This window comes from Sorex araneus, chromosome 2 (assembly GCF_027595985.1).
Source record: "Sorex araneus isolate mSorAra2 chromosome 2, mSorAra2.pri, whole genome shotgun sequence".
NCBI lineage: Eukaryota > Metazoa > Chordata > Mammalia > Eulipotyphla > Soricidae > Sorex > Sorex araneus.
Window position 1 is genome coordinate 237,263,759 of NC_073303.1, and position 25,779 is coordinate 237,289,537.

At 53.1% G+C, this 25,779-nt stretch overlaps 1 protein-coding gene across 1 annotated transcript in view; it reads right to left on the bottom strand.

The window, feature by feature from the left end:
- Positions 1-22,343, bottom strand: part of LOC101550718 (complement C3) — a 35,905-nt gene extending 13,562 nt beyond the window's left edge. The window contains exons 1-26 of the mRNA XM_055126872.1: positions 22,234-22,343; positions 21,238-21,430; positions 20,101-20,263; positions 19,933-20,003; positions 17,883-17,977; positions 17,684-17,766; positions 17,345-17,435; positions 16,747-16,849; positions 16,533-16,659; positions 15,544-15,659; positions 15,308-15,457; positions 12,882-13,091; positions 12,581-12,787; positions 11,470-11,634; positions 9,342-9,471; positions 8,974-9,045; positions 8,691-8,891; positions 7,072-7,183; positions 6,185-6,270; positions 3,889-4,031; positions 3,399-3,611; positions 2,504-2,570; positions 2,317-2,403; positions 1,967-2,170; positions 1,073-1,148; positions 598-757 (exon numbers count right to left, since the gene is read on the bottom strand). Coding sequence (XP_054982847.1) covers positions 598-757; positions 1,073-1,148; positions 1,967-2,170; positions 2,317-2,403; positions 2,504-2,570; positions 3,399-3,611; positions 3,889-4,031; positions 6,185-6,270; positions 7,072-7,183; positions 8,691-8,891; positions 8,974-9,045; positions 9,342-9,471; positions 11,470-11,634; positions 12,581-12,787; positions 12,882-13,091; positions 15,308-15,457; positions 15,544-15,659; positions 16,533-16,659; positions 16,747-16,849; positions 17,345-17,435; positions 17,684-17,766; positions 17,883-17,977; positions 19,933-20,003; positions 20,101-20,263; positions 21,238-21,430; positions 22,234-22,310 — 3,402 coding nt within the window. The 5' untranslated portion in view covers positions 22,311-22,343. The remainder of the gene's footprint in view (positions 1-597; positions 758-1,072; positions 1,149-1,966; positions 2,171-2,316; positions 2,404-2,503; positions 2,571-3,398; positions 3,612-3,888; positions 4,032-6,184; positions 6,271-7,071; positions 7,184-8,690; positions 8,892-8,973; positions 9,046-9,341; positions 9,472-11,469; positions 11,635-12,580; positions 12,788-12,881; positions 13,092-15,307; positions 15,458-15,543; positions 15,660-16,532; positions 16,660-16,746; positions 16,850-17,344; positions 17,436-17,683; positions 17,767-17,882; positions 17,978-19,932; positions 20,004-20,100; positions 20,264-21,237; positions 21,431-22,233) is intronic.
- Between the last annotated feature and the right edge of the window lie 3,436 nt (positions 22,344-25,779).

Sequence of the window (25,779 nt, forward strand, 5' to 3'; positions counted from 1 at the left end):
TACCCATCCACAAACCTATTCACTCATCCACTCACACATCCACACACCCATCCATCTATAATCCATCCATCCATCTACCACCAACAAATCCACACATCCATCAATCCACCCACCCCTCCATCCATCCATAATCCATCCACACATCTTTCCTTCCATCCTGCAAATGATGCTGGGACTGAATGCTGGGCACTAGTTCTGCCCTGAGCTTGAGACACATGGGGACCAATCAGTACACCCCAAGCACATTGATAACAAATGAAAGAGTGCTGTGCAGGAGGAGAGGACAGTGTGTGTGGGGGGGTATGACCCACCCAGCCAGAGGGTAGAATGACACATGGAACCCCCACTTTGAAGACTGATCAGGACTCAAATCTCAAAGAGGACAGACATCTGCCGGGTGGAGGATGGGAGAGCATGTGCAAAGGTCCTGTGGTTCAAGAGAGGGAGGTTCCTGGAGGTTCAAGTGGAGTATGAAGACAGAGGGAAGTCTCTGAGGCTAGAAAAGCCTGACAGATCACTCGAAGGCAGTGGCTTCCCTGCTCAAGCCCATAGCAGTACCTCCCTGCCCCAGCCCCTGCATGGAATCCTGCCTCTTACAGTCATTTGTTGCGCTAACACAGGCGCATCCTCCTGGAAAATCCCATCTGGCTTCTGCTTCTCCAGGATCAGCCATTTGACAGCCCCGCATAAGACCTCGGCGTCCATGGGTATGAGCTTGGAGGCCAGAGAGAAGACCTTGACCACATAGGCGGTCAGCCTGTGGGCGGGCACAGAGTGTGAGCCAATCGGTTCCAGGAACCAGAGACTGCCATCTCAGTCAACCAATGAGCAGGAGATGGGGCGGAGTCTGCTTCCCTTCCTTTCCTTGGGCTGGGGATGGAGCTTAGTTTTGGTATGTCACTTGCCTACTCACTTCTGCTGGTTACCTTGTCTCTGAGAATGGCGGAGTCCATTTCCACTGGGTTATGTGAGTGAGATTCGTCTACACCACCCCAAGTGACTCTGTGTGTGTTTTGGGGGGGGGGGTGGAGGGAGGTAAGGCTGAAGGTGGTCAGCTGACCCCAGGACTCACCAGGTGCTAGAAGGTCGGCTCTGAAAGGCAGAAAACGCTGAGTTTTTCTGTCTGTAGGTCAGCTGCTGGGTATAGCCTGGAGGAAGCAAGAAATGTGGCTGGAGGAGTGGTGACAGCGAACTGGGGGGATGGGTTGGGGGCTCCCACGGAGGGGATTTCAGTCATATATGCCTGAGAGAAAGGCATAAGGAGGGCACAAGGATTTTCTTTTCTTTTTTTTCGTTTTGTTTTTTTTTTTGCCACACCCGGCAATACTCAGAGGTTAATCCTGTATCTGCATTCAAGGGGTCACTCCTGGCAGTGCTTAGGTGACCCCATGGGATGCCGAGGATATAACTCGGTTCAACTGCGTGCAAAGCAAGGGCCCTCCCAGCTGGACTATCTCCCCGGCCCCAGGAACAGGGATTTTCTGTGGGATGGTGGTACAGTTAAGGGAGGGAAAAGGGGTTCAAGTTAGGGACTGGATGCCTGGTGCAGGGAGAAGGTGTTTAAGAGGGGGAGGGCGGAGCTCATGCAGAGGACTTCCTGAGGCCGTGGCCTCGGAGGGGCGTGGTCCCAGGGAGGGAGTGACCCACAAGGGACTCAGAGGGGAGGAACCTCAGTGAGGGCATGGCCCATGGAGGGTGGGGTCTCAGGGAGGACGGGGCCTGGTGGGGGCGGGGCCTTGGTGGGGCGGGGCCCACAAGGGACTCAGAGGGGTGCAGCCTCGGTGAGGCAGTGGCCCAGCGAGGGTGGGGTCTCAGGGAGAGTGGCATTCACACTGGAGGCTCATAGAGGGAAGAGCCTCCGTGGGGCCAGGGCCTTAGGCAAGAGGCTCATAGAGACAATAGGTGCGTGTGCGTAGCGGGGGGCCACGGGTCTCCCCAAAGTGATGGGCAGGGCAGAGGGACGCACCTTTCTTGATGAGTTCTAAGGCTTGCGTCCGCTTCTCCAGAGGGTACTTGGCCCACTGCTCCGTGCTGTCCAGGTAATACACAGCGATGACGGTGGGTGTCATGTACATCATGTTCTGCTCACCGCAGCCCGAGGGGGTGACGATGAGGTGATTTAGCCGCTCCGAGTCGATAGCATCCTCCGTCATCTGGGCCACGGGGTTCCCTGCAGCCGGCCAGGTGGACGCACTCAACCACAGTCCCCTCCCCACTCGATCAACAGGTGGGGTGGGGGCAGGAAGGACGTTTGGGACTGCCCCCATGGCTCCCACATTGTGACAAACCCTCGGGTCAAGGACAAGTGCACCTTACCTTGTAGAAGGATGCTGGTCTCCAGCTCAGTATCTGGGACTTGATCGCTGAGATCTAGGGCGTGGATCTCCTCTCTCTGCTCGCCATCTACTGGCCGAATGGGAGACATACAGTGGCACCTGCCCCCTCAGACCCCCTGTGCCCCATCTCTCCCAGGTCCCCTGGTGGGTAGAGGGGCTGGACTCACTTTGGCCCCGGATTTCCGGATTCAGCGTACGAACGGCCACAGTTCTGTTGACTCTGATTCCTTCCGGCTGCACAAGGGTAGGGAGATCAGATGGATCAAAGGACACACACACACACACATACGTGACTTCTCAGTGGTGTTCTGCTGCACTGGGGGCTTTGGTGGCCTGGATGAGACAGCATCTGTCCTTTCTGGCTGTGTGGTTGGGAAGTTCTCACTTGATCTCTCAACCCTCAGCTTTCTGGGTGGCAAATACCTACACCGAGTTCCTTAGATGTTGCACGAATTAACAGCATTTAGAAATGCATGACGGGGTCGGAAAGTTCAGCGGGTTGGAGTGCACGCTTCATATGTGGGAGGCTTGAGTCTGCATGGTTCTCAGGCACTGCTGGAGTGACCCCTTTGCCCCCTGCCCCCAACACCCCCCACAACCATCTGCAGCAAGCTGGGAGTAGTCTTAGAACATGGCTGGGTGGTTCAAAGACTGAGAACAAGAGCCACTCAAACTAGGGGTACACCTGGCGGTGCACAGGGCACTCTTGGCTCTGTACTCAGGAATCACTCCTGCTGGACTCGAGGAACAATATGGGCTGCCAGGGATGGAATCCAGGTTGGCCACGTGCAAGGCAAGCATCCTACTCTCTGTATTAGCACTCCAGGCCTATACCCCAACGTTTTTGTTATTTATAGCTTTGGGGCTGCCCCCTAAAATGCCATGCCCAGAGAAGTGGCCCTTAGTTCACTTAAGTCCAGTCCCTGCTTCTGAACTCCCAGATCTCCTCAATTCTCTAAGTGGGTGCAGTTCTTGGAACCCCAGAGATGGGACCTCTGATCAGGATGGTGACGTAGGATGCACAGGCAAGTGGAGGGCCGACAGGGGACCCGAAGGACTCACCACAACCTTCAGGGTCTTCCTGACACCATCAGCAAGGTAGTGGTTGAAGACAGCAGCTTTGACCTCCACCTCATGGAGGCCAATCTGCAGGGGCACGATGACAAAAGGGACAGCCACCGAGGATGCGGCCGGGATAACCAGGGTCTGTTGGTGGCGCTTCTTGTTGGTGGCCATGCTGCAGAAGGCTGGATTGTAGAGCAGCTCCACTCTTACCTGCAGAAATGGGGCAGAGAGAATGTCAAACCAGGAGCTCCCGCCCTTGCCCGAGTCTTTCCTCTCTGTCCAAGCCCCGCATCCCCTCCTAAGCCCCGCCCCACCCAAATCCTGCCCTCAGTTCAAGCCCTGCCCCTGCCCTATGTGCACATGCATGTCCCCTCCCTTCTACCCCTCCCCGCCTCTCCTCCTAAGCCCTGCCCTTCATTCAATCCCAGCCCCGCCCCAAGCCCCGCCCATGCCTCTGCCCAAATTACCCCCCCCCCCAGTGACCCACCTTGAGTGAGTCAGATGGCTGGTAGTTGTAAAGAATGGCCCGGATTTCCACCTGCTCGTTGCGCACCACCGAGTAGGGGAGCCGTAGGTCGATGAAGAAGTCCTTCATCACGGTGACCTCAAAGGGGTCGGCCACGCAGATCCCTGTCGGGTGCAAATCCAATCAGGGGTCGGTGGTTGGTAGGATGGATGGGTGGGGACAGAATTCATTCAAGTGTGTGTGTGTGTGTGTGTGTGTGTGTGTGTGTGTGTATGTGTGTGTGTGAGAGAGAAAGAGAGAGAGAGAAAGAGAGAGAGGGGAGGTCCCAGATCCTGCCACTCCGAGGTTCTTGGGGTTTCTTGTCAACCCAGGGAATAGTTGCAACTCCAGCCTTCTTCTTTTTTTCTTCCTTTCTGAGTTACTCCTAGCTCTGTACTCAGGAATCACTCCTGGCGGTGCTCAGGGGACCATATGGGATGCTGGGAATCGAACCCAGGTTGGCAGCATGCAAGGCAAACGCCCTACCCGCTGTACTATGGCTGCAGCCCCTAATTAACTAGAATTTAAAATGAAACACAGAGACTTGGGCTGGAAAGAGCGCAAAGGCTGAGTGCAAGGTTTGAAGATGCGACACCCAGAGCAAAGCCAGGCACAATCTCTGAATACAGCGTCCAGAGTGGCCTCTGAGGGTGTTGCACCATTCCCCTCCCCACCCCCATACACAGTTAAAGCTTGTGATGCAGAGAAGAGGCCAGGCATTCTGGTGAGCAACGCGGCCGGAGAAATGCTCCGGACCCAAAACCGGGCCAACAACACTGGGGATCCGGACGGAGGAGGTGCAGCCACAACACCTTCTCCAGATGGAGCCCTGGCACGCGACCTTTTCTAAAACCTGAAAACATGCAATCTTTTAATGGAAAACCAATTATCAAATGCTTCCTTAGTAGGGCTATCTTTTTTTGGGGAAACTCCAACAATAGTGAGTTTTGTGTTGCAATATGGAACGTAATCAAGGTAAAGAGAAAATGAAGTGAAATTCTTCAGTTATACAGTTTGGGGTGAGGGTGCAGGGGCGGTGGGTATACTGGGGATTTTGGTGGTGGAATATAGGCACTGGTAAAGGGATGGTGTTTGAATATTGTATAACTGAGACATAAAACTGAAAACTTTGTAACTTTCCACATGGTGATTAAATAAAAATTTTTAAAAATTAATTAATTAATTAATTAATTTTTAAAAAGCTTATGATGACTCCAGTTTGCTGTGAGCAATTCGGGGTAGTTACGGATGCCAATACTCATATAGTTTAACTGTAGCACTGTCGTCCCGTTGTTCATCAATTTGCTCGAGTGGGCACTAGTAACATCTCCATTTTGAGACTGGTTGGTTGCTACTGTTTTTGGCACATTGAATATGCCACGGGTAGCTTGCCAGGCTCTGCCATATGGGCGGGATACTCTCGGTAGCTTGCCGGGCTCTCCAAGAGAAATGGAGGAATCGAACCTGGGTGGGCCGCGTGCAAAGCAAATGCCCTACCGGCTCCAGTCCATAGTTGAACTACAGGCATAAATTATTATTTCTTTCTTTTAACCTAAGATGCTTAAAAGAGCTTTTTAATGGATGTGAGCTAAAGGGATATTACAGTGGGGAGGGTAATTGCCTTGTATCTGTTCAACCGGGTTTAGTCCCCATTACCTAATTTGGTCCCCCGCAGTGCCAGGAGTGATCCTTTGACACAGAGCCAGTAGTAAGCCCTGAGCACCCCTGCATGTGACCTGCTTTTCAAATGGGTTTGAGATGTAGCTCAGCGAGAGAGCATTTGACTTGCATGTGTGAGGTCCTGGGTTCAACCCCCAGCAACACACACACACAAACACACACACACGATTTAATATTCAAAGGGGATATCCCCTCAGGAGAATATCCCCTCAGGAGCACCACAGGGTGTGGCCCCCAAATTAAAACTTTTAAGAAAATCAGTGGCGCCAGCAAGTGCAGTGGGGAAGGCATTTGCCATGCGTATGGCTGACCTAGGTTCAATCCCCAGCACCCCATAAAGTCCCCAATCCCCATCAGGAGTGATCCCTGAGCGCTAGTGTATGCCCCCCCACCAAAAAAAAAGAATGCAGTGGACTGTGTTACTTACTGTCTACACTCTGCTGCCACTGCAGTCACGGGGCGTGGGGGTGCGGGGACAAGGTACATGCCACCAATGAAATGCCACAGTGCTAGGATGGATGAGCAAAGTCCCTGGGGTAGGCTGGGGAGGCAGTCGGGGGCATCTTGTCTCCTGATGACCCAGACACATTTCTCTCACCTTTAGTTTTTGACAGACTCACAGCCAGTATCTCCCAGGTGGTGATGGAATCTTTCAAAAATTCTTTCATATACTTAGTGGAGACTCTGGATGGGAAGGAAGGGGAAGTTGGAAGGCATTAGTGGTGGTGGGGGGGGGCGTTAAGGGAGTAAAGGAGAGTCTCAGGAGATAAAGGGAGGAGCCAGCATGTGGTCCAGTCTCTGCTTTTTCTAAGTGAGGTTATGATTTTCCTGAAGAAAAGATCCTCAGGGGTACATGCAAAAGAAATGAGCCAATCTGAGAGATCAGGTGTATGTCAAATAAAATGGGATGGGGTCAAAGTATCTGTATCACTGTCATCCTGTTGTTCATCGATTTGCTCGAACGGGCACCAGGAACGTCTCCATTGTGAGACTTGTTGTTACTGTTTTTGGCATATCAAATATGCCATAGGGAGTTTGCCAGGCTCTGCCCTGCAGGCCAGACACCCTCGGTAGCTTGCCGGGCTCTCTGAGAGGGACAAGAGGAATCGAACCTGTGTCTGCCACGCCCTACCCGCTGTGTTATCGATCCAGCCCAAGGTCAAGGTCTATACAAAATAAATGACCCAGTTTGGAGCCTGGGGGTGCATGCCAACAAAATGAACCTTTCTCGGAACGGGGTTTGAGGGATATATACTCATTGAAATCCATACACATTACATTGTATGTACAGTACAAATGAAATTATTCAGTGTGTGTTTGTGTGTGTGTGTATGTGTGTGTGTGTTGCGGGGGGCGGGGTTGGGATGTATGCAAATGAGCTGATTCAATCTAGGGAATTCTGGGCGAGAGACAAATGGTTTTAACTGGTGTGCTGAGGGTAAGTGGCTTGAAGGACGGTTGAAGTGGGGCTGTCCGGGGACTTACCCATGTTTCTCTGGTCCATCCAACATCTCAATTGTGACCCACAGCCAACTCTCTGGGAACTGGGATCGAGAAATAATATCCTCTGCCGGGATTATGTCTTCGTCCAGGTCGCCTGGGAAAGAGAAGCCCATTGGCCTATAGAGCCCCCATCCCCGCCCCCTTCCCCTGAAGGCCCCTGAGTTATTTATCTCTAGGCCTCAGAAGGGTTCCAAGCTATATAGTTACTAGGAAATCATCTTTTTTTTTTTTGTGGGGGGGATGTGTTAAGATCACACCCACGCTTACTCAAAGGCAAAACCTAAGTATGATCATGTGAGGCAACATACACACCCCGATGGGGCGTGGGATCGGTAACAACCCATGAAATCATGTAAACGTCAGAGACAGAGTGAGAGACACACTCGAGTTTAGACAGACCAACGGATGCCAGAGACCCATCAGGAAAAGGCTACGAGTAATTTGCTCTGGGTCTTTTTCTGATGCAGGAACTACTCCCGGGAAGGGTCTGAGGGTTCCGTGAGGGTGATGCTCCAGCCCCCAACGGCCTCCTCCTCCCTCAGAGCGTCCTCCTTCAGGCATGGGGCCTTATTCCTCCACAGATGGGGCCTTCTTCCTCAGATAGAGTCTCCTCCCTCTGATAGGGCCTTTCTCCCTCCTCAGATAGGGCCTCCTCCCTCAGACAGGGATAGCCTCTCTTCTCATATAAGGCCTCCTTCCTCAGACAAGAGGCTCCTGTAGCCTCAGAGAGCCCTCCTGTCTCTGACAGGGCTTCTTCCCTCAGACACAGCTTCCTCCCTCCTTAGACAGGGCATCCTCCCTCTGATAGGACTTCTTTCCTCAATCAACCCTCCTAGGGCTCCTCCCTCTGGCACTTTCCCTCAGACACAGTTCTCCCTCCTCAGACAGACCTCCTCTTCCCCTGAGGAGGGTCTCTTTACTCAGACAGGGCCTCTTCCTGTGGCAAGGCCTCCTCCCACTGATAGGACTTCTTCCCTCAGACATCCGCCCTCCCTCCCAGACAGAGACTCATTTTCCCTCAGATAGGGCCTCCTCCCTCAGATAGGCCTCTTCCCTCAGATAGCCTCCTCCCTCAGACAGGGCCTTCTCTCTTAGACACAGTCTCCTTCCTCAGGGACTCCTCTCTTAGACATGGCTTCTTCTTAGCTTCCTCCTCAGACTGGGCAATCTTTCCTCAGACAGGGCCTCCTCCCTCTGACATGACTGCCTCCTTCAGACAGGACCTCAGACCCAGCCTCCTCCCTCAGACATGGCCTCCTTCCCTCAGACACAGCTTCCTCCTTCAGCCTCCTCCTTCAGACATGACCTCAGACATGGCCTCCTCCCTCAGATTCGACCTACTCCCTCAGCCTCCTCCTTCAGAGAGGACCTCAGACACAGCCTCCTCCATCAAGCACAGCCTACTCCTTCAGACAGAACCTCTCAGACACAGCCTCCTTCCTCAGGAGGGGCCTCCTCCTTCAGACAGGACCTCAGACACAGTCTCCTCCCTCAGACAGGGCCTCCTCCTTGACCCTCAGACAGGCTCTCCCCCCTCAGACGGGCTCTCCTCTCCCTCCCCGAGGCCCCGGCCGCCCCTCCCAAGGCGCGCGCAGACTCACTGCGGGCCAGGCCCAGGGGCCTCTGGCGCGCCAGCTCCTGGCGCAGGCGGGTGATGTAGCGGCAGCAGTCGAGGAAGGCGTCCGAGCACTTGCGGCCATGCAGGATGTATTTGATGCGGCGCTCGCAGCTGTGGCCCATGGGGTTCACCCGCATGCCGTCCTCACAGCAGCGCCGCAGCTCCTTGTCCTTGTACTGGCCGGCTGCGGACAAGGGCGCAGGGCTCAGCCTCGCGCCCGGGCGGGCAGGGGGGGACCCCGGCAGGGCGGGCGGGTGGGCACCCACCTTTGTCCGTCCTCTTCTCCATGAGCTGCACGGAGCGCCGGCGGCGGGCGGCCACTTTGGGGCACTCGGGATCTGGGGACAGGACAAGGCTCAGGCAGGGCCGAGCGCCCGAGCGCCACCGCGAGGAACAACCGGCGGAGGCGACCGGGAGCTAGACAGAAGGCGGAGGCAGCGCCCCCGGGAGAGCCCCTCACCTGTCCTTATTATTATTATTTTTTTTTGCTCACACTCGGCGATGCACAGGGGTCACTCCTGGCTCTGCACTCAGGAATTACCCCTGGCGGTGCTCAGGGGACCATATGGGATGCTGGGAATCGAACCCCGGTCCACCGCGTGCAAGGCAAACTCCCTACCCGCTGTGCCCTCACCTGTCCTGTGGGCCGTCTGGAGGCCTTTGTCGGTCTTGAGGGACAGCCCTGCATCCGCGAAGACCCCCGCATAGTCCTTCCCGCTGCCGGGGGTGCAGCCGATGTCCGCCTTCTCCACGATGTCCCAGATCTGCGGGGCGCAGGGGGTGCGGCCATGACTAGTCGCCCCACTGGCCAGTCCACCTACCCACACTCCGCTCCACCCCGCATCGTTGGAGTGTCCCCAGCGTGGGCCCTTGACCTCACATAGTTTCTTCTTTGGGGGAGGGCCAGGGGGGTACACTTGGCAATGCTCAGGGCTGGCTCCTCCTGGCTCTGTGTTCAGGGATCACTCCTGGAGGTGCTCCGGGGACAACACGGGATGCCGGAGGTCTCACCCGGGTCAGTCGCATGCAAGGCAAAGTACCCTCCCCGCTGTCCTACTGCTCCAGCCCCTATCATCCCTCTTTATTTTATTTTGGTTGGGGGGCAACACTCAGCGGTGCTCTGGGGCTATTCCTGGCTCTGCGCTCAGGAGCGTCCCCTGGTGGTGCTCCGGAGATCATGCAGTGCTGGGGATGGAATTCCCTCAGCTGCACGCAATGCAACGCAAGTACTATCTCTCTGGTTCATATTCTCTCTCTTTTTTTTTTGGGGGGGGCGGGCACACCCGGCGATGCTCAAGGGCCACTCTTGGCTCTGCGCTCAGAAATCACTCCTAGTGGTGCTCGGGGGAACCATGGGGATGTCGCTGACCTAAAGCAGGATCAGCTGCCTGCAAGGCAAGCGATGTAATCCCTGTACGATCGCTCCAGCGCCCTCATATTAGCCTTCTGAACCCAGATTTCACCCCACACTGGCCTTGTGAACTCACTCCTAGCCCACGTCATCATCTACTTGCCCAGGGCCATCCCATTGATTCTGCCATCCCGGGGTGGGGGTGGGGGTTGGGGGACAGGGGACAGGGACCTACCTTGCTTTTTTTTTTTTTTATAATGATTTCAGAATTTATTTTAATTGAGTTTTTAATTACAACTTGGGGAGCAAATATTATATTCATCTGTAATTTTGACAAAGATGACAAGCAATTTCACATTCTTTAGAGATCATTCGACAAGAGTGGGAGCCTGCAGTTAAGTACCCACAGCTTTGTTTTTGGACAGGAGTATCTGACAACCCCTCAGGGAAGATCAGGAACTGGAGCATCTGGATCTCAATAAATTATTTGATAGAACAATCCAAGTGCTATAATGCAAGCTGCTACTGGAAATATAACTGATTGGCTGGCTTAGAATCTTGCCTTCCAAATTTATAGTCCACATATTATGGATTGGAACACTGTATGGGCAGGGTTGCTGTATGGTCAGGGTTGTACCAAAATAAACTCTCCTATCTTTATATCTTATCAACAAATCAGAGCAAATATGCTCATCGATTTGTTTGAGCGGGCACCAGTAACATCTCTCATTGAGAGACTTATTGTTACTGTTTTTGGCATTACCAATACACACGGGTAGCTTGCCAGGCTCTGCCATGCGGGCTCGATACTCTCCCTAGCTTGCTGGGCTCTCTGAGAGGGGTGGAGGAATCAAACTCAGGGCAGCCACGTGAAAGGTGAAAGCCCAACTGCTGTGCTATTGCTCCAGCCCGAGCAAATATGCAGATACATTTTTTCCAAATGCAAAGCTTAAATTTGAAATAGGTGCCATTTTCTTTCTTTCTTTCTTTCTTTCTTTCTTTCTTTCTTTCTTTCTTTCTTTCTTTCTCTTTCTCTCTCTTTCTCTCTTTCTTTTTTTTTTCATGTTTAAAAGTTTTTTAATTTTGTGGGGCTTTTTAATCAACAAGAGATACACAGTTATCATAGACTATTCCAATACCCATCCCTTCACCACTGTACATTTTCCACCACCAATGTCCCCAGTTTCTCTTTGCCACATTCCCCAACTGTCTCCACACCTGCCGCAGCCTGCTTCTATGGCAGGCGTTCTCTCTCTCTCTCTCTCTCTCTCTCTCTCTCTCTCTCTCTCTCTCTCTCTCTCTCTCTGTCTCCTTCTGATTTGCAAGTCAGGTGCTGAAAGGAAATCATGTATATCCCTCAGTTCTTGTCTAGAGTGATCATTTCCAACTATCACTGTCATAGTGGACCTACCTTGCTTTGAGTGAACTTGTTCTTCTTATTTAGCACGAACACGCCCTTGTCCACGGCCACCAGCCCCACGCGGGCCCCTTTGTCTCCCTCTATCTTGAGGTTCAACTGCTGCTTCGGCAGATACACCTTCTGCTTGTCCTCACTCCTGCTACTTGTCACCACCAGCTACGCAGAGATCAGAGGGGCAGGATGGAGAAGTCAGCCTCTTGGCCAGTGTTTTTTTTTGGGGGGGGCGGTGGGTTGGGCATAGGAGAGTGGAAGGAGGGAATGGGAAGTGGGGAGAATGCAGGAAGAACTTCAGACAGCGACAGGGGCAGAGAACAGGGGATGAGAAGGACATTGGTCAGCCTGTGGCTTTTTTGCATCTGCTTCAGATCAGTACAGCTGCAGCCCACCCCAGTGGACAGCAGAGGGAGGGATCCCAGGAATTCAGACTCTGAGCACAGCGATGCGTGAGGAAGACTGAGCCGGCGCCTGGCTGGAAACCCAGGTTCAGTTCTGATGGCATATTTCTGGTCACTGATGCATGGCCAAACAGCTCAAGCCCTCACACTCTTGTACTCAACAGGATTTCTCTCCATCCATCCTTCTAATCACCCATCCACACATCCATCTGTCCATCCATCCACTCGATTGTACATTAACTATCATTCATTATCTACTCATCCATTCATCCATTCATTTGTCTACCCATCTGTTCATCCATCCATCCCTCTAACCACCAATTCACTCATCCACCTGCCCATCATCATCCATCCATCCTTCCATCCATCTCTCCATCCACCCATCCATCTCTCTACCCATTTGTCTGCCCATCCATTCATGAAATGTCCACTCGTTCATCCTTCCGGTCACACATCCATCTCTCCCATCCATCTGTCCATCCACTTATTAATTGTCTACTTATCCATCCATCCATCCATCCATCCATCCATCCATCCATCCATTTCATCCATCCATCCATGCATCCATCCATCCATGAGGAAGAGAGAGGGAGAGGGACAGGGAAAGGGGATGAGAGGGAAGGAGAAGAGGGAGAGATGGGGAGAGAGGGAGAGGGCCGGGTGGGGGAGGGAGAGGGGAAGGGAGACTCAGGGAGGGTGACACTCACGGTGCCCATGCATGAGTCCTTGATGTCCACCCACACGGAATCAGCCACCACCTCCCTGTTCCCGTCGGCCCGAATGAGGGTGTAATAGGCCACCAGGCGGAAGGAGGGGATGAAGTCTTCATTGATGGCCATCTGCAGCACCACCAGATCCTGGCCGGCCTGTCGCACTTGCCGGCCCACCTTCATCAGCTTCCCCTTGCTCATGATCTGGGGGACAGTTGGGGGTGGGGGTGGGGGTGAGGGTCTTGGATGTTGGAGGGAAGGGGGGGGGGCTTGGGACAGGAATGAGGGAGTCACAAACCAGGTAGGTGAAGTATTTTATCCTGTTTTCCAGGCCGGGGTCCGTGCGCACATGGAAATTGACATTGATCACCTCCCCGGGCTGGAGCTCCAAGCGGGGCACCGAGAGGTGGAGGTAATTGTTGGAGTTGCCTTGGGTCTTGTAGGGCTGGGCGTGCATGGTGTTCACTGCCTGCTTTTCTCTGGGGATTTCTCTCTTCTGTGTACGCACCTGAACCAAGTGACAATGATTAGACATTCACAATGTGTGTGTGTGTGGGGGGGGCTGGAGCACAGCGGATAGGGCGTTTGCCTTGCACGCATCTGACCCGGGTTCGATTCCCAGTATCCCATTGGGTCCCCCGAGCACTGCCAGGAGTCATTCCTGAGTGCATAATCCAGGTGTGACCCCCCAAAAAAAAAGTGTGGCGGGGGCTTGGGGGGGGCAGAGCCATAGTACAGTAGGGAAGGTGTTTGTTTGCCTTGTATATGGCCGGGTTTGATCGCCTGCATCCCATATGGTCTCCTCAGCATCTCCAGGAGGAATTACTCATCAGAGAGCTAACACAGTGGGGTGGGAGCTGGCTTCACATACAGCTAACTCAGGTCCAATGCCTGGCACCCTGTAGGGGCCCCTGATCCCCATCAGGAGTGATTCCTGAGTGCAGAATCAGTAAAAACCCCGAGCACTGCCCGGTAAGACCCCCAAACAAACTAGGGGCTGGAGAGATTGTACAGTGGGAAAGGTGCTTGGTTTACACGGGCCTGATCTGGGTTCAATACCTGGCACCCACCCCTTATGCCCTCCCCCAAGCACCACCAGGAATCATTCCTGAGTGCAGAGCCAGGAGTAACCCCTGAGCATCCTTAGGTGTGACTCCCCTAAAAATAACCGAAAACAAACAAAAAGTATGGTAATAAGTGTGATGTTTGAATTATGTGCAAGAGAACCATGATTGACCGAATTTTAAACAGCGGATTCCCAATACAAACATTTGAAAAAGTATTATTAGGGGCTGGAGCGATAGCACAGTGGGTAGGGTGTTTGCCTTGCACACAACGGACCTGGGTTTGATTCCCAGCATCCCATATGGTCCCCTGAGTACCACCAGGAGTTTTCTGAGTGCATGAGCCAGGAGTAACCCTTGTGCATCACTGGGTGTGACCCAAAAAAAGTAATTTAAAAAATGTGTGTGTAGAGGCTGGAGCAATAGCACAGCGGATAGGGCATTTGCCTTGCATGTGGCCACCTGGATTCGATTCTGAGCATCCCATATGGTTCCCCAAGAATTACCAGGAGTGATTCCTGAATGCAGAGCCAGGAGTAAACCTTGTGTATTGCTGGGTGTGACCCAAAAAGCAAAAAAAAACTTTTTTAAATGTGTGTGTCAGGGTTGAAGAAGTAGTACAGCAGGGAAGGTCCTTGCCTTGCAGGTGTCCAACCCAGGTTTAATCCCAGCATGCCATAAGGTCCCCTGAGCCCCTTCAGGACTGATCCCTGAATGTAGAGCTAGGAATAAGCCCTTAGCTCTGTCAGGTGTGGCTCCAACCCTCCCCTTTCCAAAAAGAGGAAAGAATAAAACAGGTTCCCAGGATTCAGGGGAGATAGTGAGAGGGTAAGTTAAGGCATATGGTCTAGGTGGAATATAAAAATACAAAACCAATTTTCAGATAGTGGGGGAGAGCGGGCAAAAGACTAGACTGCAGGGGCTGGAGCAATAGCACAGCGGGTAGGGCGTTTGCCTTGCACGCGGCCGACCTGAGTTTGATTCCCAGCATCCCATATGGTCCCGTGAGCACCGCCAGGAGTTATTCCTGAATGTAGAGCCAGGAGTAACCCCTGTGCATCGCTGGGTGTGACACAAAAAGCAAAAAAAAGACAGACACCCTGCTCAGCTGTCCCAGTAGCTGCCTCAGGACTTCTGCATTCTACCCTCTCACGCTGCGCGGACATCAGCGGAGTTGAATAGATGAACGAGAAGTTTTGAGACCAGGGGTAGGGTCCTGGATGACCCAGGGGGCTTGGATGCAAACCCAGGGCTCCTTCCTGGAACACCTGTGCTGAAGGCGGTGAGGGGGAGGGGCGGGAGCCATGGGCAGAGCATCCAGCCAAGTCACAACCACCACACTCCAGTCCCACCCCAGTTCAGCCCGCCCAACTGAGCATGACCACGCCCACACACAGACCATGCCCACCATTACTTCCACTGCCACTTGGCAGACCACGCCCACACCATCATGGCCCCGCCCCACCCATGACCACGCCCCTCGGCCATCCTCACTCCCCAGTCATACCAGTGATCACGCCCATACCAGTCATACCAGTGATCACGCCCAGCCACGCCCCTCACCTGTAACCACACCCAACCACGCCCCTCACCCATAGCCACGCCCCAGCCACGCCCCCTGGAGCTGAGGAGACTGGTCAGAGGCTGGAGAGACACTCACGGTGATGGTCAGGGGGTCCTGAGTCTTGGGCGTGTTGATGCTCAGCTTGGCCACACCGTCTTCCCCAGTGAAAGACGGCACGTTACTGAATTCTTCTGTCACCACGGGCACGCGAACCGCGGGGGAGCCGTCAGGGTTGGTCACGGACACCTGTGTGAGGGGACCAGCCACCAGGAGATTTAGGTGAGCCCGATGTGCAGGGAGTGCAAGGAGGGGCGGCCAGCCTGGGTTCTCACCATGAGGTCAAAGGGCATGGCAGGCTTGAAGTACTTGGGGGTCTTGGTGAAGTGGATCTTGTAAGGGGAGTCGACGATGGGGATCCGGTCACTCTCTGCCTCCACCATGTCGCTGCCTGAGGCGGATGGCTGTGAGGATGGGCTGCCCCGACACCCCTCAGGGCCAGGCGTCCCTGCCTGCCCCCCTCAGATGGAGCCCACCTTCATGCTGGGGACCTCCTCCCTCAGACCGAGCCTCCCCCTTTAGATTAAGCCACCTTCCTCAGACTGAGTCTTTTTTTTGGGGCGGGGGGGGGGGGAGTCACACCAGCACTGCTCAGGGGTTACTCCTGCCTCTTATCTCAGGAATTACTCCTGACGGTGCTCAGGGAACCATATGGGATGCTGGAAATCAAACCCGGGTGGTCGCGTGCAAGGCAAATGCCCTACCCACTGTGCTATCGCCCTACCCCCGAGACTGAGTCTCTCTTCACTTTAAATCTTCCCCCTCAGCCTGGGCCCTCGCCATCAGAATGGATCATGTGCTGTGAGTGGGCCTCCCCACTCTCCTCACCCCTCTGACTGGACTAGATAAGGATACTAAGGTCCCCTTTGACTGAGTCCTATGAGGGTACTGGGCCTCCTCCCTCAGATTAGACCACATGCTTCTCAGAGTGGGCCACACAGTGGACTGAGCCTTCTTGCTCAGACTAGACCACATGGTTATTGGTCTACCACCCTCAGACTAGACTTCAAGGTGACCTCCCTCCAGAAACTGGATCACGTGGTGGTCTAAACCTTTCTCCTCAGGCTAGACCACAGGCTAGATGATACTGGCCTCCCCCCTCAGATTAGATCACATGATGGTAATAGTCCTTCCTTCTCAGACTGGGCCACATGGTGGACTGCGGGTCTCTTCAGACTGGGCCATGTGGTGGTAACTTGGCCTCCCCCCTCAGACAGGACCACAGTGGTGGTAATTGGGCCTCCCCCATCAGACTAGGTCTCACCTGACTGCAGGATGACGGTGACTGACACGTACAAGGACTTTCCCACCAGAGCGTTGGCATCCGAGGGTTGCACCCCGTCCAGCAAGACCTTCCGGGAGAGACTGGCCTTCCCGACGCCGTCCTCAATCTGCAGGGCAGTGGGGGCTCAGTGGGGGCCAGGAGAGGGCACTGGGGGTCGGTGGGGGGCTTCAGAGAGGGGATTCAGGTCACATACCACAACTCGGGAGAGGGACTGGGTCAGTGAGATTCTCTGGTCGTCGTCCTGCACGCCGAAGATGACAAAGGCGGTTCCTTCCACATCCTTCCCATACAGGAACCTGTTGGGCACGAGTGTCCGACACTGAGATGTCACCTTCACCTGCCTTTCTGCCCACCTGCCCCTGCGCCTCCACTGACCTTTACTATATTTTTAATTTTGTTTCATTTCGCTTTGGGGGCCACACCTAGTGGTGCTCCCGGGTCACTCCTGTGTGTCAGAGGACCCTAAAGGGTGCCAGGGAATTGATCAGCCACGTGCAAGGCAAACGCCTTACCTGGATCCTATTATTATTTTGGTTTGGGGGCCACACCCACTGGGACTCAGGGCTTACTCCTGGCTCTTTGCTAAGGGGTCACTTCTGGTGGGGTTCATGGACCCCCCCCCCCAACCTATGCAGAACTGGGAATTGAATCTCTTGAATCTCGGTTGGCCGCACACAAGACAAACGCCTCCCCACCGTTCTCTCCAGCTCCCTTTCCAACTGTTTCCTCTTGACCTTACCCGGTCCCACCCTGGCCATCATCTGGTAGCCCCCCTTCTCCTAACCACTCACCTGGCCTTGATGGTGACCTCCAGGTCATTAGGGTCATTGATGTAGTAGAATTTCTCTTCAGTCTCCACTTGGACTTCGAAACTGGGCAACACTGATGGGGTGGAGGCAGGTGGTTAGGGCAGGGCGTGGTGCCCCCCTCACCCCCCTGGGCTCCCTCCCCCTCCTCTTTTTTTTTCTGATGGTGCTCAGGTTTGACTCCTAGCTCTGCACTTGAGAATCCCTCCTGGCAGTGCTCAGGAAGACCCTATGGGGTGCCAGGGATCGAATCCGCATTGGCTCCCTGCGAGGCAAATGCCCTCCCGCTGTGTTATTGCTCTGACCCTTTCAGGCGCCTCTTACCATACTCCTTCACCTCGAACTCCGCGGTGAAAACCTTCTTGGGCGAATCCTTGTAGTAAGCGTTGATCTTCCACTGTCCCATACTGCGAAAACCAGGCAGGTGAGAGATGGGGTGGGAGGGCAGGGCCCACCCAGCCCCCACACTTCCTCTCCTGGGATTGGGGAGTCCTGAACGCCCTCCCAGAGGAGTCAGACATACTTAACCAGCTCTGGAACGTTCCACGACAGAGGCATCATCCCTCTATAATCGGTGGAAGACTTGGTGCCCTCATTGACGGCAACTCCATCCGGGGTCTGGGGGGGACAGGATGGGGAGATGGTGTTTTGTTTTGCTTTGGTGAGGTTGTAGGGGAGGCACCTGCCTGTGCTCAGAGCTTATTCCTGACTCTGGCCTCAAGGGTCTCTCCTGATGGTGCTTTGGGGACCCCAAATGGTGCTGGGATCGAGCCAGGCAAGCTGCCATGCCCCACTGTCTTTTTTGCAAGCCGGTCTTGGCCTCTCTCATCTCTGTCATTTCCCATGGCAGGCTCGTGGGGACAGGGCTAAGCATCATAGCTCAGGGCCCTGAGCGATAGGATAGCGGGGACGTCTCTTGCCTTGCACACGGCTGATCCATGTTCAATCCCCGGTACCATATAGTGTCCCCCCCACAAACCCTGACAGGAGTGATCCCTGAGCACAGAGCCAGGAATAGGCCCCGCGTATCACCCCCCCCCAAAAAAAAAACAAATGAAAAGAAAGACACTAGAGCAGGAACTGATCACCCAGTGTTCATAATCTGAGCTAGATTTGTTTTTTATTTATTTTTTATTTTATTTTATTTTATTTTTGCTTTTTGGGTCACACCTGGCGATGCACAGGGGTTACTCCTGGCTCTGCACTCAGGAACTAGCCCTGGCCATGCTCAGGGGACCATATGGGATGCTGGGATTTGAACCCGGGTCGGCCGCGTGCAAGGCAAATGCCCTACCCGCTGTGCTATCTCTCCAGCCCCTGTTTTTTATTTTTATTTTTATATTTTTTCGGGGGCGGGGAACTGAGAACTGATGAGTGTGACCCATAAAACAAAATAAAGTAAAACCCAGCACAGTGTCAGTAAACCTGCTTTGCAAGTATGGGGGTCACAGGTGTGAACCCCTGTGACTCCATCACCATTGCTCTGAGTAGCTCTGTTGTTGGTGCCCCCTGGTGGTACAACTAAATATGCACCCTCTGGTCTCCCACAGCCAGGTGTGTGTGTGTGTGTGTGTGTGTGTGTGTGTGTGTGTGTGTGTGTGTGTGTGTGTGTGTTTGTGTTTAACTCCCACCAGCCTCTCAATGAGAGCTGTGCGCACACAACCATCAACACCCGTGTTTCATAGCCAACCCTGGAGACCTTCTCTACTGCCAGGGAAGGAGAAAAGAATCAGTGAGATGGTGGGCTGGAGCAATTAATATTACAGCAGGTGGGGTGCTTGCCTTGCATGTGGCCAACCCAGGCTCAATCCCCAGCATCCCATATGGTTCCCCAAGCACCTCCAGGAGTAATCTCTGAGCAATGCCAGGTGAGACACACCCCCACCTCCCAAGGAAAGCCAAAAAAGAGAAAAAAGAATCCATGAGAATATGGGTGTGAGTTCTGAGAAGCCTTGTGTAACTTTAAACAAGCTACTTCATGCCTTCAGTTGAGCTTACTAAGATGAGCTGAATACAGACCCCTGCTCACTGGCTGGGCAAATAGACCAGGCAAGGAGGGACTATTTCTCTTTGGTCTGTTTCTATGTTAATACTCCGACATTCTTTGCAGCAATGCATCTGTGTGGTACCCAGAAAGTGACCTGTACCAAGGTCCTGAGGTAGGTCACTGGAAAAATATCAAGAGGCCCTAGGAATGGAGCTGATTGGGAGTGGGGAGAAGGAGGAGGCAGATAGGTGGAAGTCCAGGGTAGGTTGGTAAAACCTGCTGTCCTGGGGAAGATTTGGTTAAGTTTTTCTTATGGGAAATACAGGAGCTGATTTGTGTGCTCGCTGGTGCCCCCTGGTGGCAGCAGGCAGAACCGCCTGCACAGAATCATCTGCCTGTGGTTCACCCACTTTTCAAATGAGAAAACTGAGGCTCAGTTTGAGAATCCAGAATGAACGGCTTGTCTCGAATCACCCAGTTGCCAGGGTTTTATCTGCATCCAGAATGCACTGGCATACACCTTATGCCACATGTTCGCTCTCGAACGGTCTCTCTTTACATGTGGGGAAGCCCTCCCGCTGGTTACCTGGATGGTGTAGACAACAGACCGGCCCACTGGCAACAGGTTGTGGTCCACGGTGAAGATCCGATAGTTGACTGGGAGCAGGTGGGAGAGAGAGAAGAGGAGCCCCATGAATCCTGGCCCCTCCCCAACCCCTGCTCCCGACCCTCTCCAGCCTCCTCACTCCCTCACCTGTACTGCCTGGGGTGTAGATGGTCTTGTCTGTCTGGATGAAGAGGTACCCGCTCTGAAGGCTGACCAGCACCAGTTTCTCCACGTCCTTCTTGGCGAAGCTTGCCTGCACCAGCACAAACTTCTGCCCCTTCCCTTTGGTCAGCTCATCGCTCACTGGGACCTAGGCGTGGACCAGGGCACCGTCAGCACTTGGCTCCAGGGTCCCCTGCCCACCGCGCCATCTCTCGGCTTTGGATGAGGTTCACATCTGCCCCTCTGCTCCTTGGTCTCCCCAGTTTGTCCAGATCTGGGGACACCTTGGAATGGGGAAGAGGACAAAAGGCCATGGTAGGGATTGGAGAGGGGACGGGGATAGGGAATCTAACTTGGGGTTGTGGGGGGCTCAGAGGGTGAAAGGGCTCAGAAGGGGGATTGCGGGGCTGAAGAGATAATATAGCAGGGTGGGCGCTTGCCTACCCGGAATTCCATATGTGGCCCCTCCCCTCACCCTGAGTGCTGCCAGTGGTGATTTCTGAGTGCAGAGCCAGTAGTGACCCGAGAACACTGAGGGGTGTGGCCCATCGCCAAAAGGGTGGGACTATGTGAGGGGCGGGCTAAGAAGGGTGGAGCTTTTCTCAGAAGGGCAGGCCCTGGGAACATGGAAATGTGGAAAGAAGTTAGAGAGGATGGGTGGAAGAGATGGTACAGCAGGCAAAAGAGCTTGCATTGCATGCGGCCAACCCAGGTTCCAGCCTAACATCTCTATGCGCCCCTGAGCCCAGCCAGGAGTGATTCCAGAGCACAGTTAGGAGTAAACCCTGAGCACCATGGGGTAATGCACACACACAACAAGAACAAGAACAAGAACAACTATAACAACAACAACAGCAACTAAAGCAAAAAAGAATGCAGGAAAGGTCCAGAAGTGCAGACTCCCCTGGCTGCTGAATAGCAGGGTCCATTGGGCGAAAGGCTAAGAGGGGGCGGGACTTCGCTGCGGAGGGAAAGACATGCGCGGGGCTTATTAAGAAGAGGATTGCAAAGGAGTGGAACCCCATTAGAGAGGGCAGGGTTCCATGGGCGGAAGGCCTTAAGGGGGGTGAGGTTCTGCAAGGGGAGGCCTCAAAGAAGGAGTATAGGTGTCTGGCGCCCAACCTTCACAGGTATGGCGCTCAGGTGGTTGTTGGCCTTGGTCAGCACAGTTTTCTCACTAAACAGCACTTGCGTTTTGCCGGGGTAGTTGTAGATGCTAAGTGTGACGGGAATGTCCCCGTTGGCGTCATGGGCCTCCAGCACCACCAGCTCCTCATTCTCCAGCCTCAGGATGTTGGGGGTGATTACGGAGTACCTGGAGGGAGGGGACACGAGGAAGTGAAGGTGCAGCTGGCTGTCCCCTGGCAACCTGCCCGATCTCTGGCCCTGGACAGGATCCAGTGCTGGCCGGCAGAAATCTCAAAACCCAAGCCAGCCACTTCCCCAAGCCTCTGACGACGGCCCCTCAGCCTGCCGCCTAGTCGAAATACCTGCTTTCTTCGGCTCCAACTAGGCACAATCTCGAGCGCCAAAACTTCCAACCCCAAATCCACAAATCACCCAGTCAAGCCCACACCTTTCTCCCTGCCCCTTGCCACTCCACCCACCCTTGTGTACCCTGTACACCAAATCTTTTTTTTTTTCTTTTTGGGTCACACCCGGCGATGCTCAGGGGTTATTCCAGGCTCTGCACTCAGGAATTAACTCCTGGCGGTGCTCAGGGGACCCTATGGAATGCTGGGAATCGAACCCGGGTCGGCCGCATGCAAGGCAAATGCCTTACCCGCTATGCTATCGCTCCAGCCTCTAAACCAAATCTCTTAACACCAAACCCGTACATGCCGATGCCAAAAACCTCCCCAATCCTAAAACCGCCCGAGAGTCTGGTTGCCGCCACCCACCCACTGCGTCCCAGAAAATTAAAAAAAAAAAAACACGGTTCTCTGACCTTCCAGTTCCTAGTCCTACAGATTACCCCCCCCACCTCCTCCCACAAGCCCTGGACTCCAGGAAGAACTCTGGATTTGCAGAGAATGTGGCGGTGCCAGGACTTGCCCAGTTACCGGAACCCAGAATGCGCACTTCACCTAAGGCTGAGGAGGGCTCTGGGCTACTTACATGGGGTCCCCCAGCACGAGGGGGAGGCAGTTCAGTAGCAGCAGCAGCAGACAGCTGGCACCTGAGTTAGGTGCCATGGTGCAGGGAGGAGGGGGACAAAAGGGTACAGGGAGAGGTTGCAGGGGATACTTAAGCACAGTCTGGCAGTGGCTGCTTTTATGGAGCTCCCTCAGCCCTGCCCCCTGCACCTGTCCTGGCTTCCCCTCCCCCTTCCCTTGTGTCCCTTCCCCAGGGCTGGTCAATATTACACAATACTGTTTCCTAGGTCTTTCAATCTTTGGGTTAGTAACTCAAGTCCTTATTCTTCTGCCACATGAAAACAAATGTCCCTTGCCCTAACATCGGGTTCATGACCCAATATTGTATGGCACTATCAAGTAGAGGGATATTAAAATCCAGAGAATCCCCACCCCCAGAGGACCCCAGCTAGCTGAGCCTGCCCCCCTGTCTATTTCTGGCCATGCATGTCTTTGGTAAACTCTCCCGATGAGTTCATTTGTGTGTGAGGTCTCTTCAGCTTCCATGAATTAGTGCCCTCCTCTGTGGAGAGAAAGCCTGCTTCTTGGGGATCAGGGAGGTTTCTTGAGGATGGAACATGTTGGACTGGGCTTTGAGGTATGCATAGAAGTTCCCTATTCGAGTGTGCATGTTATCTAGGGCAAGGGGGAACCTTAGACTCCTCCCACCTGCCTGTTTCAGGATGCCTGAGTGGCGGTAGGGGTTAGAAAGCCAATCATGAGCAAAGTTTTCAGGGCTAGTTTTTGTCATTTGCCATAACTCAATTGTTCCTTAGGGTATGACTATTACTATACAGTGTTTTATTTAAAGAGTTGTATATTCACATGGTACCATATCAAAAAGTTGATACACAGGGAAAAGTCCACCTTCTTCCCAGAGTCTCATGTCTCATCTGGGTATATATATATATATATATATATATATACACATATATATATATACACATATATATATATACATATATATGTGTGTGTGTGTGTATGTGTGTGTGTGTGTGTGTGAGGACACACCTGGCTGTGCTCAGGACTGATTCTTGGCTCTGTGCTCAGGGATAACTTCTGGCAGGCTCAGGGGACCATATAAGGTGCCAGGGATCAAACTCAGGTTGGTCGTGTGAAGGTAAGCAGCTTACCACTGTACTGCTTCTCCTGCCGCTGTATCTTCAATTTGATAGTGTAACCAAATCATCTATTTCTTTCTAGAGATACCTTATACACATACTGATGTTTGGGAGATCTAAAATAATTTTTTTTTTATTGAGAGGGTCAGAGGCTGGAATGAGAGTACAGCAGGGAGTTCATTTTTCTTGCAGGTGTTCTATTCGGGTTTCATCTCCTGCATCCCATAGGGTCCCCCGAGCCCAACCAGAAGGAATTCCTGAGTGCAGAGCCAGGAGTAACGCCTGAGTATTGCCCAGTGTGGCCACAATTCCCGCCCCCCCCTCCATTGAGGAGTCCTGGAGAGAGAGTATAGTGGGTAGGGCATTTACCTTGATTGTGGCCAATACTGACCCGAATTCGATTCCCAGCACCCCATAAAATCCCCCGAGTTACCTCAGGAGTGATCCCTAAGAACAGAGCATCGCCGGTATGGTCAAAATAAATAAATAAATAAATAAAATTGAGAAAAGATGTCTGCATTTTACCTCCTTACCGAGTGAAATATAAGTTTCAAAAGAGTCTTGTTTTGAAGGTATTGTTTGAAAGTATTGTTGCAGAAATGGGAAAGGACTTTTTTTTAACCTGTGACCCCATAGACCCTATAGCAATTCAGAAAACTCGTTGGCACAATCTGATGATTACTGGAAAATACTGATTGGCCAAAGAGAAGGTTTTTAAAGAGGGGTCAGGGAGATAGTACATAAGGTAGGGCATTTCGCCTTGCATGTGGCTGATCTTGGTTCGATCCCAGGCGTTTCATACGTTCCCCTGAGTACTGCCAGGAGTGATTCTTGAGTGCAGGAGTAGCCCCTGAGCATCATCAGGTGTGACTCAAAAAAAAAAAGGTTCTAAAGAAGATATTTAAAATGTAGATGCAGGGGCTGGAGCAATAGCACAGCGGGTAGGGCGTTTGCCTTGCATGCGGCTGATCCATATCCGTGTTCGGTTCCTGGCATCCCATATGGTCCCCTGAGCACTGCCCAGGGGTAATTCCTGAGTGCAGAGCCAGGAGTGACCCCTGTGCATCTCCGGGTGTGACCCAAAAAGCAAAATAAAAAAAATAATAATAAAATTTAAAAATAATGTAGATGCAGGCAGAGAATAGTGCACTTGGTTTGCTTGAGGCAGACCCATTTTTTTTTTTTCTTTTTGGATCACACCAACGATGCACAGGGGTTACTCCGGGCTCATGCACTCAGAAATTACTCCCGGCGGTGCTTGGGGGACCATATGGGATGCTGGGAATCGAACCCGGGTCCGCTGTGTGCAAGGCAAACGCCCTCCCAGCTGTGCTATCGCTCCAGCCCCCAGAATGGGATTTAATCCCTGGCACTTGAGTGGTCCTGCCTGGAGTGATTCCTGAGCACGGAGCCAGGAGTAAGCCCAGAGCACCAATGCATATGCCCCTCCCCCTCCAAAATAAAATTATTGATGGAGGGTCAGAGAGAAAGCACAGGGGTAAGGTACTTGGTTTGCACAGACCCTGGTTCAAATATCTGGCATGCCACAGCAAGTGATCCCTGAGCACAGAGCCAGGAGTCAGCATGGCCCCAAGAGCCCAAATTAAAAAAAAAATAGTCACACACACAAATAAAATAAGTTGTTCAGATGCTGACTTACTGTTTCCCTGCATGACACTTTGCCTTTCCCTAAACAATGCCCCTTCAAAGATGGCTTGAAGTTTGTATGCTGCCTGAGCAAACTTCCTCATTCTTTTGCACAACTGCCTCCTCTTACAGTGTGTGAAAATAACCCGGATCCGCTGTCTGGCTGACAAAATCTCACTGACAAACCTCCCTGCTGCCTTTTCCGGATTGGCCCTACAGGCAAATTTAAGCAATTTCACTGGGCACCTCAGTGGCCCCATGTGAAAAAAGGGGCCATGACCCTTCTCGGTTGCCACTGAGAAAAAGAAGGAGCACTTCTGATCAGTGTGTTTGCTGCTCTGTGTCTCTCGAGTCCCCTGTTCTCCCCCCTCTGGGTGCCTGGATTGACATGCATTTTCCCACCACCTCAGAGGGGGCTGAGGGTTTGAAAGGGTGTGTCAGCTACTGGGGTTGTTCTTTCATTTTATTTTCATTTTGTTTTGGAGCCATGCCCAGCGGTGCTCAGGGGTTACCCCTGGCTCTGCACTCAGGAATTACTTCTGCTGGTGCTCTGGGGACCCTATAGAATGCCAGGGGTTAAACCTAGATTGGCCACCTGCATTGCTCCAGCCCCTACTTTTATTTTAAATTTTTTAATTTTTTTGTTTGTGGTCACCCCCAGCAGTGCTCAGGGCTTTCTTCTTCTTCTTCTCCTCCTCCTTCTCCTTCTCCTTCTCCTTCTCCTTCTCCTTCTCCTTCTCCTTCTCCTTCTCCTCCTCCTC